General features: G+C 62.0%; 2 protein-coding genes across 30 annotated transcripts in view; both read right to left on the bottom strand.

Moving 5' to 3' along the window:
- Window positions 1-518: 518 nt before the first annotated feature.
- Window positions 519-2,902, bottom strand: LOC127463863 (uncharacterized). 2 transcript variants are annotated; one of them, XM_051773826.1, is made up of 3 exons: window positions 2,865-2,902; window positions 2,547-2,593; window positions 519-1,933 (listed from the first exon to the last, which is right to left on the bottom strand). In XM_051773826.1, the coding sequence occupies exons 1-3, from the start codon at window positions 2,900-2,902 to the stop codon at window positions 942-944; spliced, it is 1,077 nt and encodes a 358-aa protein (XP_051629786.1). In that variant the 3' UTR covers window positions 519-941. The 2 variants fall into 2 exon arrangements, with proteins under 2 accessions (XP_051629786.1, XP_051629785.1); XM_051773825.1 differs by having other exon boundaries at window positions 519-2,011; window positions 2,549-2,593; window positions 2,865-2,891.
- The window catches only part of OTOF (otoferlin), a 130,974-nt gene continuing 118,064 nt past the window's right edge, over window positions 519-13,428 (bottom strand). The window contains exons 40-48 of one of the 28 annotated variants that reach the window (XM_051773770.1): window positions 12,526-12,668; window positions 11,268-11,356; window positions 8,865-8,963; window positions 6,523-6,764; window positions 4,576-4,754; window positions 4,312-4,412; window positions 2,886-3,307; window positions 2,149-2,723; window positions 519-2,110 (exon numbers count right to left, since the gene is read on the bottom strand). In XM_051773770.1, the coding sequence (XP_051629730.1) occupies window positions 3,127-3,307; window positions 4,312-4,412; window positions 4,576-4,754; window positions 6,523-6,764; window positions 8,865-8,963; window positions 11,268-11,356; window positions 12,526-12,668 (1,034 nt within the window). In that variant the 3' untranslated portion in view covers window positions 519-2,110; window positions 2,149-2,723; window positions 2,886-3,126. Of the gene's footprint in view, window positions 2,724-2,885; window positions 3,308-4,311; window positions 4,413-4,575; window positions 4,755-6,522; window positions 6,765-8,864; window positions 8,964-11,267; window positions 11,357-12,525; window positions 12,669-13,428 lie in introns of all 28 variants that reach the window. The other 27 variants (XM_051773768.1, XM_051773777.1, XM_051773784.1 and 24 more) reach the window with 27 other exon arrangements.

The following is a 13,428-nucleotide window of genomic DNA, read 5'->3' as shown; positions in this document are numbered from 1 at the left end:
AACCGCCGTCGTTTCTCCGGCCCCGCCCCCTCCTGAAGTTGGCTCCGCCCAGGGAGGGGCGTGTCCGGCGCGCGCGGGGAGGGGGGGGGTTTAAAACGGTGAGAGAGCCGGGAAGGAGGGAAGGGCTCCTCGGGAAGAGCGGGAGCACCAGGAAGGAGGAAAGGGCTCCTCGGGAAGAGCGGGAAAGGAGGGAAGGAGGGAAGGGCTCCTCGGGAAGAGCGGGAGCGCCAGGAAGGAGGGAAGGGCTCCTTGGGAAGAGCGGGAAAGGAGGGAAGGAGGGAAGGGCTCCTCGGGAAGAGCAGGAGCACCAGGAAGGAGGAAAGGGCTCCTCGGGAAGAGCGGGAGCACCAGGAAGGAGGGAAGGGCTCCTCGGGAAGAGCGGGAGCACCAGGAAGGAGGGAAGGGCTCCTCGGGAAGAGCGGGAGCGCCGGGCAGTCTGATACCCCTGACCCCAGAGCTCCACAACCCGGACGTGAAACCGGGTTTTTATTTGTGTGAGAAATAGAAACCCAGTCGGGTGATTTCCAATCAGAATTTATTATATGATGATAAAAGCAAACTCAGCGCTGGGTGATCAGGGAGGGGGTTCAACAACTCCTAACGCCTGTCACGCCCAAAGGAGACAGTTGTTCTACATTTATTTCCAACTAATTCATGAATATTCATTATACATAAGCATAAATATTACACATTGTTAAGTCAGACATTCAGCAGATGTTTGCTTGTTATCTATACAAAGTTATAAATTTTTAAGAAAGGTGCTATTATCCAGCTAACTAAACAAAATCCCTTCACTATAAATCTTACACAAGGAAAAAGGGAGGTAACTCGTTTTATCTCTTCACAGGGGCCCAATTAAGTTTTACGATTTGTTTTTCTTTTCTCTCTCCAGGTCGTATTGACCTTACGCTGTTTTCTTTTAACTAGCCCGAATCATTTTCTCAGTTTATCACATTTGGATGGATTTCAACAGCAACAACCCCCAAGCGCCTCCGGGCCGTTCCTCGGTTCCTCGGTGAGGGGTCTCGCACACTGGGAGCTGGGAAAGGCGGCTCTTCCCCAGCTAAATATGATGGGAAAGAGCCCTTCCCGAAGACACGCGGCAGGAAAGGCTCCAGGCAGGAAAGGCTCCGGCCGCGGGGATCGCCAATCCAGAGGGAACACGCGGAGGATCCCGAGGCACGCGGGGAGAGCTCCCGCCCTGCCAGAGACCCTGTGAGACCCCCCCCGGGGCCGTCCAGCCACCGACCCCTCCGGGTGGGGGATCTCAGGAGGGTGTTTGAGCTGTGGGAGCCCTCCACGGGGAGGGAAGGGCAGGGCCTGGCCCTCGCCCACCCCCAGGGCTCCCTGGGGGCTGCTGGGGCACCGTGTCCCGTGTCCCCACGGCGGGGACCTCCAGAGCTACCATGGGGCAGGGGGGACAGGCACTGGGGGAGCGCTGGGCCCTGGCCCTGGGGGCACTGGAGTGTCCCCACTGCTCCATCCCAGCTCCCTGCTCCATCCTGGGTTCTGAATATCCCTCCAACGAGCCCTTTGGGAGCGATCCCGGAGCTCCACCAGCACAGCCCCAGCTGCCCTCTCCTTGCCCTGGGCCTGGGGGCTGAGATGCCCAGGAGGGGAGAGGCCCCTGAGCCACCCCCCCGAGCCGGCTGGGCAGCTCTCCCAGCCCTGGCGAGGGATGCACAACCTTGGGATTGATCCCAACCCTGGTGAAGGATGCACAACCTCGGGATCGATCCCATCCCCGGTGAGGGATGCACAGCCCCAGGATCGATCCCATCTCCAGTGAGGGATGCACAGCCTTGGGATCGATCCCATCCCCGGTGAGGGATGCACAGCCTCGGGATCGATCCCATCTCCAGTGAGGGATGCACAGCCTTGGGATCGATCCCATCTCCAGTGAGGGATGCACAGCCTCGGGATCGATCCCATCTCCAGTGAGGGATGCACAGCCTTGGGATCGATCCCATCTCCAGTGAGGGATGCACAGCCTCGGGATCGATCCCATCCCTGGTGAGGGATGCACAGCCTTGGGATCAATCCCATCCCTGGTGAGGGATGCACAGCCTTGGGATCGATCCCATCCCATCCCTGGTGAGGGATGCACAGCCTTGGGATCGATCCCATCTCCAGTGAGGGATGCACAACCTTGGAATCGATCCCATCTCCAGTGAGGGATGCACAGCCTCGGGATCGATCCCATCCCATCCCTGGTGAGGGATGCACAACCTTGGGATCAATCCCAACCCTGGTGAGGGATGCACAACCTCGGGATCGATCCCATCTCCAGTGAGGGATGCACAACCTCGGGATCGATCCCATCTCCAGTGAGGGATGCACAGCCTTGGGATCGATCCCATCTCCAGTGAGGGATGCACAGCCTTGGGATCGACCCCATCCCTGGTGAGGGATGCACAACCTCGGGATCGATCCCATCTCCAGTGAGGGATGCACAGCCTTGGGATCGACCCCATCCCTGGTGAGGGATGCACAGCCTTGGGATCGATCCCATCTCCAGTGAGGGATGCACAGCCTTGGGATCGATCCCATCCCTGGTGAGGGATGCACAGCCTCGGGATCGATCCCATCCCTGGTGAGGGATGCACAGCCTTGGGATCGATCCCAGCCCCGGTGAGGGATGCACAACCTCGGGATCGATCCCATCTCCAGTGAGGGATGCACAGCCTTGGGATCGATCCCATCTCCAGTGAGGGATGCACAGCCTTGGGATCGATCCCATCTTCAGCCTTGGGATCAATCCCAGCCCTGGCGAGGGATGCACAGCCTTGGGATCGATCCCATCCCCAGTGAGGGATGCACAGCCTCGGGATCGATCCCATCTCCAGCCTCGGGATCAATCCCAGCCCTGGTGAGGGATGCACAACCTCGGGATCGATCCCATCCCCAGCCTCGGGATTGACGCCACCCTCCAGCCCCACTCCCATGGGACCAGAGCCTGAAGGGGACCAGAGGAGGAATCCAGGAGGAATCCAGGAGGAATCCAGGAGCAATCCAGCAGCAGCAGCAGCAGGGAGGAGATGCCCCCGAGCTGCCGAGGGCTGTGGGGAGGAGAAGGACGGACGTGGAGCCAGGGAAAGGCTGGGACGTGAGAGAGGCTCCCGTCCTTCAGGCCCCCAGCAGCTTCTTGACCATGTAGCCCGGCATGCTGTAGAGGAACAGGGCCACCATGACGAGGAGCAGCAGGGCCAGCACGATCTTGATGATGAGCCACTTGTAGCGCGTGCAGATGAGGTATTTGATGGACTTGAGCGGGTTCAGGAACCAGATGAAGGACGTGTCCGGGCGGCTGCGGGGCAAGGAAGTTGTTATTCCAATACCAGAGTTATTCCTGCACTTCTCTGGATGCCCAGAGAAGCTGTGGCTGCCCCTGGATCCCTGGAAATGTCCCAGGTCGGGTTGGACGGGGCTTGGAGCGACCTGGGCTAGTGGGAGGTGTCCCTGCCCCTTCCCACCCAAAGCACCCTGTGATTCCAGGATTCCTTGTGCCAGAGGAAGGACTGCAGGGTGATGAGGAGGCAACAGGAAGATTCCAGTCAGTGCTGGAGGGGAGGAGAGGGGGTGGGGAGGCCAAGGAAAGGAGCTGGAGCCGAGAGGAGAGGCAGAGGAGGGAGGGATTAAGGAAAAGCAGCGGGGCAGTGAAGAGCAGGCAGTGGGGGAAGCACTGAAGGTGGCTCTGCCCAGGACTCTCATTCCCAAATCCCTCACTCCCCATACCCGTCTCCCTCCTGAGGGACCACCCCACCACACCTCCCAGAGTCCCAGATCCCAGACTGGTTTAGGTGGGAAGGGATCTTAAATCCCATCCAGTCCCACCCCTGCCATGGGCAGGGACACCTCCCGCTATCCCAGGTGGCTCCAGCCTGGCCTTGGACACTCCCAGGGATCCAGGGGCAGCCACAGCTTCTCTGGGCAACCTGTGCAGGGCCTCCCCACCCTCACAGGGAAGGATTCCTTCCCAATCTCCCATCTCTCCCTGCCTTCTGGCAGTGGGAAGCCATTCCCTGTGTCCTATCCCTCCATGCCTTGTCCCCAGTCCCTCTCCAGCTCTCCTGGAGCCCCTTTAGGCTCTGGAAGGGGCTCCAAGGTCTCCCTGGATCCTTCCCTTCCCCATGGGAGCCCCCCCAGCTCTCCCAGCCTGGCTCCAGAGCAGAGGGGCTCCAGCCCTGGCAGCATCTCCGGGGCCTCCTCTGGCCTCATTCCCGCAGCCCCAGAGCTGGATGCAGCACTCCAGGTGGGAGCAGAAGCCCAGGATCCTGGGTAGCTGCTGCAGAGAGGGGGCTTCCCACTTACTTGGGTTTCTCCAGGGGGTCGGGCTCGTTCCGAGCCAGCCCGGCGGGGGATTTCTCGGCCTCCTCGGCCGTCAGGAGGTGCAGCTCAGCCTCCACTTTGCCCTGCAGGGAGCACAGAGCCCTGCTGGGGCCTGGCACACGTGCTGGGGCCTGGCACACGCTGCCACCTCGGCCCCCAGGGCCTGGAGACAGAGGGGTTTCCCGGGGGAACGCAGGGAGGGGGGGGATGGAAGGTGTCTCCAAGGAGTGACCTCCCCGCCCTCACCGTGATCTCCAGCTCGTCGTTCTCGTCCCTGGCCACGAAGGGCCACCAGCCCTTCACCCGCTTCTGCTTGAAGATGGAGATCATGGGCAGCTCTGCCTCCTTGGTCACCATCTCCAGGCTGCACTGCTTGGAGGTCTTGGCCCCCCGGGGGAAGCGGTTCAGGTCCAGCTCGATGGCCCCTGGCAGGAGAAAGAGGGGAGGGCACAGGGGTTGGCACCCCCAGAATGCTGCAGAGAGGGCACGGGGGTTGGCACCCCCAGAATGCTGCACAGGGGCTGGACTGGCAGGTCCTGCCCGGAGGAGAAGCTCTGAACCAGCTCTGGGAAGTAAAGAGCTGCTGGTGCTACGGTGGAGAGGACGGCTCCCAGAATCCTGGGATCATCTGGGCTGGAAAAGCCCTCCCAGCCTGTGGATCCCCCCTGTGCCCCATGCCCACCTTGTCACAGAGTGCCACGGCCAGGCCTTCCTGGGACACCTCCAGGGCTGGGCACTCCAAACCTCCCTGGGCAGCCCCTGCCAGTGCCTGACCACCCTTTCCAGCAGGGAATTCCTCCTCCTGTCCAACCTGACCATCCCCTGGCACAGCTGGGATCGTGTCCAGCCGCTGCCACCAACACCCCCAGGGCCTTTTCCAGGTTTCCAGCCCCTCTGTCCCAGCCTGGAGGGTTCCAGGGGGTTGTGGTGACCCAAGGACAGGACCTGGCACTTGGCCTGGTTGGCCCTCACACCACTGACCTCAGCCCATGGATCCAGCCTGGCCAGATCCATTGGCAGGGCCTTCCTGCCCTGCCCTGCTCTTCCCATGGATCCAGCCTGTCCAGATCCTTCAGCAGGGCCTTCCTGCCCTCCCACTGCTCTTCCCATGGATCCAGCCTGTCCATATCCCTCAATAGGGGCCTTCCTGCCCTTCCTGCCCTGCCACTGCTCTTCCCATGGATCCAGCCTGTCCAGATCCTTCAGCAGGACCTTCCTTCCCTGCCACTGCTCTTCCCATGGATCCAGCCTGTCCAGATCCTTCAGCAGGGCCTTCCTGCCCTCCCACTGCTCTTCCCATGGATTCAGCCTGTCCATATCCCTCAATAGGGGCCTTCCTGCCCTTCCTGCCCTGCCACTGCTCTTCCCATGGATCCAGCCTGTCCAGATCCTTCAGCAGGGCCTTCCTGCCCTCCCACTGCTCTTCCCATGGATCCAGCCTGTCCATATCCCTCAATAGGGGCCTTCCTGCCCTTACTGCCCTGCCCTGCTCTTCCCATGGATCCAACCTGTCTACATCCCTCAGCAGGGCCTTCCTGCCCTCCTGCTGCTTTTCCCGTGGATCCAGCCTGTCCAGATCCTTCAGCAGGGCCTTCCTGCCCTGCCACTGCTCTTCCCATGGATCCAACCTGTCCACATCCCTCAATAGGGGCCTTCCTGCCCTGCCACTGCTCTTCCCATGGATCCAGCCTGTCCAGATCCTTCAGCAGGACCTTCCTTCCCTGCCACTGCTCTTCCCATGGATCCAGCCTGTCCAGATCCTTCAGCAGGGCCTTCCTGCCCTGCCACTGCTCTTCCCATGGATCCAGCCTGTCCATATCCCTCAGTAGAGGCCTTCCTGCCCTTCCTGCCCTGCCACTGCTCTTCCCATGGATCCAGCCTGTCCAGATCCTTCAGCAGGACCTTCCTTCCCTGCCACTGCTCTTCCCATGGATCCAGCCTGTCCAGATCCTTCAGCAGGGCCTTCCTTCCCTGCCACTGCTCTTCCCATGGATCCAGCCTGTCCATATCCCTCAATAGGGGCCTTCCTGCCCTTCCTGCCCTGCCACTGCTCTTCCCATGGATCCAGCCTGTCCATATCCCTAGGCAGGGCCTTCCTGCCCTCCCACTGCTCTTCCCACGGATCCAGCCTGTCCACATCCCTGGGCAGGCCCTTCCCAGCCGCCTCCCGAGTGCCCCGTGGGCTCCGCTCACCCAGGAAGTCGTCGGCCGAGAAGTGGTCGGCGTCCCAGACCTGCAGGGTGAGCCGGGCCGGGATCTTGTACTCGGTCTCGTCCCAGGAGAACATGGACTCCTTCTTGGAGATGACGATCTTCTCCTCGGCCATCAGGTAGTCGAAGGGGAAGATGTACCTCCAGTTGAAGTTGCCCTCCCCGGTGAGCGAGTGGTAGTGGACGTCCGTGTCCTGCTTGTCCTCCTGCTGCCCCTTCAGCCACCTGAGGGGCCAGGGGGGGACACGGGTGACACGGGTGACACAGGACCCCCCTGTCCGTGCAGCCAGGGGGGCTCCAGGACTGGGAGGAGCCGAGAGAGGGGAGCCAAGAGGATTGGGGCTGCTCTGGACAAAGGGGCACAACGGGCACAAGGGGATGGGGGGGGGGACAGGGAAGTTTGGGAGAAAGGGATGAGAATGGGTCGTCTGGGAGCTGGATGGGAGCTGGGAGCGTTGCGGGAACAGAGCAGGATGGGAAGGGATCACGGGAGAGCTGGAGAGGGACGGGGGACAAGGGCTGGAGGGACAGGACACAGGGAATGGATCCCACTGCCAGAGGGCAGGGAGAGATGGGAGACTGGGAAGGGATTCCTGTCTGGGAGGGTGGGGAGGCCCTGGCACAGGCTGCCCAGAGAAGCTGTGGCTGCCCCTGGATCTCTGGGAGTGTCCAAAGCCAGGTTGGAGCAACCTGGGGTAGTGGGAGGTGTCCCTGCCCATGAAGTGGGATGGGATTTCAGGTCCTTTCCCACCCAAACCAGTCTGGAATTCTATGGTTCTATGGAGCTGGGATGGCTCCAGACTGGGCTTCTCAGATTCTTGGAAGATAAATCCTGTGAGATGCGGCTCCAAGGGATTAAAGGAAAACACTGAGCTCCAGGGAGAGCTTGGAGCCCCTTCCAGAGCCTGAAGGGGCTCCAGGAGAGCTGGAGAGGGACTGGGGATCAGGGCCTGGAATGCCAGGCCCCAGGGAATGGATCCCAGTGGGAAAGGGGAGATTTGGGGGGGAGATTGGGAAGGGATTCCTGGCTGGGAGGGTGGGGAGGGGCTGGGCTGGAATTCCCAGAGAAGCTGTGGCTGCCCCTGGATCCCTGGGAGTGTCCAAGCCTGGTTGGATCCCCTGGGATAGCGGGAACTGTCCCTGCCCTTGGCAGAGGGAGTGTGATTTAAGCAATCTCTGGAGTTCCTTTCCTTCACAAACCGCTCCACGATTCCATAATACTACAATTCCACGCTGGGGGCAGGGTTTGGAAGGGGCTTTTCCCCTCCTGCTGAGTGGGAGAGCGAAGCAGAGCCGGGAAGGAACCAGAGTTTGGCTGCGGGCGCCGGAACCGGAGCGTGCGGGGCTCGGGTGCCAAGAGGGGGGACTGGGACAAGGTCAGAGGGGGCAGAGAGGACCAGGCAGGGGGGCTGTGGCCATTTCCCCCCCTGACACAGATGTCAGGCATCTTCTCTCCCAGCAGGAGAGCATCATCCCCTAAAAGCTCTTCCCATGGATCCAGCCTGGCCACACCCCTGGGCAGGGCCTTCCTGCCCTCCTGCTGCTTTTCCCATGGATCCAGCCTGGCCAGATCCCCACTGCTCTTCCCATGGATCCAGCCTGTCCAGATCCCTCAGCAGGGCCTTCCTGCCCTCCCACTGCTCTTCCCATGGATCCAGCCTGTCCACATCCCTCAGCAGGGCCTTCCTGCCCTCCCACTGCTCTTCCCATGGATCCAGCCTGTCCAGATCCCTCAGCAGGGCCTTCCTGCCCTTCTCTGCCCCTGCTCTTCCCATGGATCCAGCCTGGCCACATCCCTGGGCAGGGCCTTCCTGCCCTCCCGCTGCTCTTCCCATGGATCCAGCCTCGCCAGATCCCCACTGCTCTTCCCATGGATCCCACCTGTCCACATCCTGTGGCAGGGCCTTCCTGCCCTCCCACTGCTCTTCCCATGGATCTAGCCTGGCCACATCCCTGGGCAGGGCCTTCCTGCCCTCCCACTGCTCTTCCCATGGATCTAGCCTGGCCACATCCCCACTGCTCTTCCCATGGATCCAGCCTGGCCACATCCCCACTGCTCTTCCCATGGATCCAGCCTCGCCAGATCCCCACTGCTCTTCCCGTGGATCCAGCCTGTCCAGATCCCTCAACAGGGGCCTTCCTGCCCTCCCAGATCCCAACCCGCTCCAGATCCCAGCGTGGGCACAGGGATGAGAAGTGGAGAGGCGAGGAACCATCTCAGGAGAGCCTGGCAGCGCTGAGACCCTGCAGTGCCCCCCCAGAAGCACCCTGGGACCCCCCCCCAGGGCGGGGAGGTGGCGCTGGGATGTCCCCCTGGGCACCCACCCCCTGACGAAGATGTCGCTGGACTTCTCGCCCGTGAAGTAGTCGTCGTCCTCCAGGATGACCTCGTCCGTGTTCCACACGATCACCCGCAGCTCGTACCTGGCAGCGGGAAGGGGAAAATCCAGGTGAGGGGCAGGAAGGGGGCAGGATCTCTCCAGATCCCCCCCCCAGCCCGTGTTTTCCCAGTCTGAACCAATTCCGTGTCCATCAACACGTTCTCCTCCTCTTCTTCACCCCTGACCCGTCTCCCTCTTTCTTTTGGGCACACGTTGGGTGTGTTGGGCACAACCCCCCTCTCCCACTGCCTGGGGGTGCAGTTCCCTGGAGAACAGCTTCCTGAGCCCTGGGAAGGCCAGTTGGGCCTTGCTCCCAGGGGTAGAACTCTCCCTCTCCTTGGGGACAGTCTGTCCTTCAGCCAACACTTCCTGACTCCTCTCCTTCTCCCTTCTCCATCCTCCATCCCTCCATCTCTCCAGATCCGCCCCCAGCCCATGTTTTCCCAGTCTGAACCAATTCCGTGTCCACTGACGTGTTCTCATCCTCTTCTTCACCCCCGACCCGTCTCCCTCTTTCTTTTGGGCGCACGTTGGGTGTGTTGGGACACAACCCCCTGCCAGAAACCAGGGATGGGCACCAGGATCTCACAGGGATCAACTGAGGGATCCATGAGGGCAGGAACAGGAGGGGAACTCGACCATGGAGGTGACTGGAGGGATGGGGCTGTTCTTAATGGAGCCAGGCTGGGAGAGCTGGGACTGTTCAGGTGGAGAAGAGAAGGATCCAGGGAGGCCTTGGAGTCCTTTCCAGGGCCTAAAGGGGCTCCAGGAGAGCTGGAGAGGGACTGGGGACAAGGCCTGGAGGGACAGGACACAGGGAATGGATCCCAGTGGGAAAGGGGGGATTTGGGGGGGAGATTGGGAAGGGATTCCTGGCTGGGAGGGTGGGGAGGGGCTGGGCTGGAATTCCCAAAGAAGCTGTGGCTGCCCCTGGATCCCTGGGAGTGTCCAAGGCATGGTTGGAGCCACCTGGGATAGTGGGAGGTGTCCCTGCCCATGGAATGGGTGGAATTACATGATCTTTAAGGTCCCTTCGACCCCAAGGCATTCCATGATTCCATGATCTCCCTGGGAGCTGGGATGGGCCTTGGCGGGGGGAGCAGAGCAGCAGGGGCTGCACCCAAAGGTGGGAGCTTGTCCAGTGTTCTGCCTCTCCGGCACCTCCAGCTGGGAGCCAGGGATGTTCTCTCTGCCTGGGATGCACAGGAGACTCCCAGCAGCATTCCCAGCACCGGCCCTGTATTCCAGGGTGGCGGGAAAAGGGGCATGAGGATGGGGAACAGCAGGGTAAGGCAGGACCAGGAGGGATTTTGAGGGAAGGAGCTGGGAGAGCGCAGGGTGGGCAGGGAAGGGCTCTTGGTGCACTGCCTGTGCCTGCTCTGTCCTGCTTGGAATGTGCCTGCACTGCCTTGGTAGCCTCCCATGCCCTGGTTCTGTCCATCACCTCCTGGGAAAGACCCATCCAAACTGCCTGGAATGCCGTGCCCTGGGACAACCCCACCCACACCTGGGAGAGGGTCAGTGCTGGGCCCTCTGCTCTGCTAGGAATGGCTGGATTCCCTAGTCTGGAAAGACAGGGAGCTGCAGGGCGTGGAAGAGGTGGGACCCCACCCTCAGGAGCAGCTCTGGAAGGGGAAGGTGTCTGTCTCTCCCTGCCTCCAGCCTTGGGATCTCTGGGAATACCAGCTGAGGAACCCCAGCAGAGGCCTGGGCTGGAGCAGCAGCAGGAGAGGGGAGAGGCCGGGCTCCATCCCACACTCCCAGGCTCCATCCCAAGCTTCCAGGCTCCATCCCAAGCTCCCAGGCTCCATCCCAAGCTCCCAGGCTCCATCCCACACTCCCGGGCTCCATCCCACACTCCCGGGCTCCATCCCACACTCCCAGGCTCCATCCCATGCTCCCAAACTCCATCCCAAGCTCCCAGGCTCCATCCCCAGCTCCCGGGCTCCATCCCACACTCCCAGGCTCCATCCCACACTCCCAGGCTCCATCCCACACTCTCGGGCTCCATCCCACGCTCCCAGGCTCCATCCCAAGCTCCCAGGCTCCATCCCATGCTCCCAGACTCCATCCCAAGCTCCCAGGCTCCATCCCATGCTCCCAGGCTCCATCCCATGCTCCCAAACTCCATCCCAAGCTCCCGGGCTCCATCCCACACTCCCAGGCTCCATCCCCAGCTCCCGGGCTCCATCCCACACTCCCAGGCTCCATCCCACACTCCCGGGCTCCATCCCAAGCTCCCAAACTCCATCCCAAGCTCCCGGGCTCCATCCCCAGCTCCCAGGCTCCATCCCAAGTTCCCAGGCTCCATCCCACTCTCCCGGTGTCCCCGGGGTCGGCTCCTTACTTCTTGGGTTTCCTGGGAGAGATGTCGATGGCGGGGCCGGGCGCCGGCATGTCCATGGGGAACATGTCCACCCACATCTCCAGGCGGCCCTGTGGGGGTGCAGGGGTTCAGTCAGCTCCCCTCGGACCCCCCGAGACCCCTCCCCGTCCGTGGCCACCTTCCCCCAGCTCCTCTTCCCCTCCAACGTCCCCCTGGCCGTGCCAGACGTGGGGCCTGCAGTGCTGGACCCTCTAAATATGGGGCAGGGGCTGCAGTGAATGAACCCCCAGATGTGGGGCTGAACCCTCTAAATATGGGGCAGGGCCTGCAGTGCTGGAACCCCCTAAATATGGGGCAGGGCCTGCAGTGCTGAACCCCCAGATGTGGTGCTGGACCCTCTAAATATGGGGCAGGGCTTGCAGTGTTGAACCCCCCAGATGTGGGGCAGGGCCTGCAGTGCTGAACCCTCTAAATATGGGGCAGGGCCTGCAGTGCTGAACTCCCCAGATGTGGGGCTGAACCCCCCCAGATGTGGGATAGGGCCTGAAGTGCTGGACCCTCTAAATATGGGACAGGGGCTGCAGTGATAGACCCTCTAAATATGGGGCAGGGTCTGCAGTGCTGGAACCCCCTAGATGTGGGGCAGGGCCTGCAGTGCTGAACTCCCCAGATGTGGGGCTGAACCCCCCCAGATGTGGGATAGGGCCTGAAGTGCTGGACCCTCTAAATATGGGACAGGGGCTGCAGTGATAGACCCTCTAAATATGGGGCAGGGTCTGCAGTGCTGGAACCCCCTAGATGTGGGGCAGGGCCTGCAGTGCTGAACCCTCTAAATATGGGGCAGGGGCTGCAGTGATGAACCCCCAGATGTGGGGCTGAACCCCCCAGATGTGGGGCTGAACCCCCTAGATGTGGGGCATGGCCTGCAGTGCTGAACCCTCTAAATATGGGGCAGGGCCTGCAGTGCTGAACTCTCTAAATATGGGGCAGGACAAGGTTCTCCCCTGCCATGAGACCTTCCCCACCACCTGCAGAAGGGCCCCGTGGGCTGGTGTGATCCCAAAGGTTCACAGGGGTCGGGAATCCGGGACCTGAAGGGACTTTGGGGCGCGGAACGGTCGCGCCTGGAGCAGCAGGAGGAGATTGCCCGGCGGGCTCAAGGGGTGACTGCCCGGAGGTGTTGATGCCAGAAGTGCCCCCAGCCCTGTGCCCTCTGCCCCGGGGTGGTTTTCCAGGCTGGTTTTTGCCCCCCCCCGTGCCCCTGGTTTGCCCCCAGGACCTGCTCGATGCCCGGCTTGTCGGGGTTGAGCAGCGGCCGCGTCTCCACGTGCTCGGGGACGAGGCGGCAGCCGGCGCGGGGAACGTCCTGCCAGTGCCGCAGGGCCGCCAGCGCCACGGGCTCGTCCGACGCCTTCTTCTGGCCTGGGGGGCACGGCAGGGCCTGCAGAGCCGGCCAGGGGGGCACCCCCTGCCCACAGCCCTGCTCCAGCTCCTCGGGGACACGGTCTGTCCTGCAGCCAGCGCTTCCCGACTCTTCTCCCTCTCCCCTCTCCATCCCTCCATCTCTCCAGATCCCCCCCCAGCCCGTGTTTTCCCAATCTGAACCAATTCTGTGTCCATTGACACGTTCTCCCCCATCTCCCACTGCCTGGGGGTGCAGTTCCATGGAGAACAGCTTCCTGAGCCCTGGGAAGGCCAGGGTTAGGGGCAGAACTGCCCAATGCTCTCCCTTTCTCTGGGGACAGTCTGTCCTTCAGCCAACGCTTCCTGACTCCATCCCTCCATCTCTCCAGATCCTCCTCCAGCCTGTACCAATTCCATGTCCATTGACATGTTCTCCCCCCTCTCCCACTGCCTGGGGGTGCAGTTCCCTGGAGAACAGCTTCCTGAGCCCTGGGAAGGCCAGGCTGGGCCTTGCTCCAAGGGGTAAGAACTCTCCCTCTCCTTGGGGACAGTCTGTCCTTCAGCCAACACTTCCTGACTCCTCTCCTCCTCCCTCCATCCCTCCATCTCTCCAGATCCCCCCTCAGCCCGTGTTTTCCCAATCTGAACCAACTCCATGCCCACTGACATGTTCTCCTCCTCTTTTTCACCCCCGACCCACCTCCCCTTTCTTGGGCACACGTTGGGTGTGTTGGGCACAATCCCCATCTCCCACTGCCTGGGGGTGCAGTTCCCTGGA

This window comes from Manacus candei, unplaced genomic scaffold (assembly GCF_025592945.1).
Source record: "Manacus candei isolate 608988 ecotype Guabito, Panama unplaced genomic scaffold, ASM2559294v1 h1tg000177l, whole genome shotgun sequence".
In the NCBI taxonomy this organism is placed as follows: Eukaryota; Metazoa; Chordata; class Aves; order Passeriformes; family Pipridae; genus Manacus; species Manacus candei.
The sequence above is the reverse complement of the archived record's forward strand: the minus strand, read 5'-3'. Positions and strand labels throughout refer to the sequence as shown.

Excerpts from the sequence above, each read along its gene's own strand:
- LOC127463863 (XM_051773825.1), bottom strand. The coding sequence starts at position 2,588 with ATGGGATCGATCCCGAGGCTGTGCATCCCTCACCAGGGAT. Across the intron at positions 2,012-2,548 it reads GTGCATCCCTCACCAGGGAT|GGGATGGGATCGATCCCGAG; the intron begins GGGATCGATCCC and ends CATCCCTCACCA.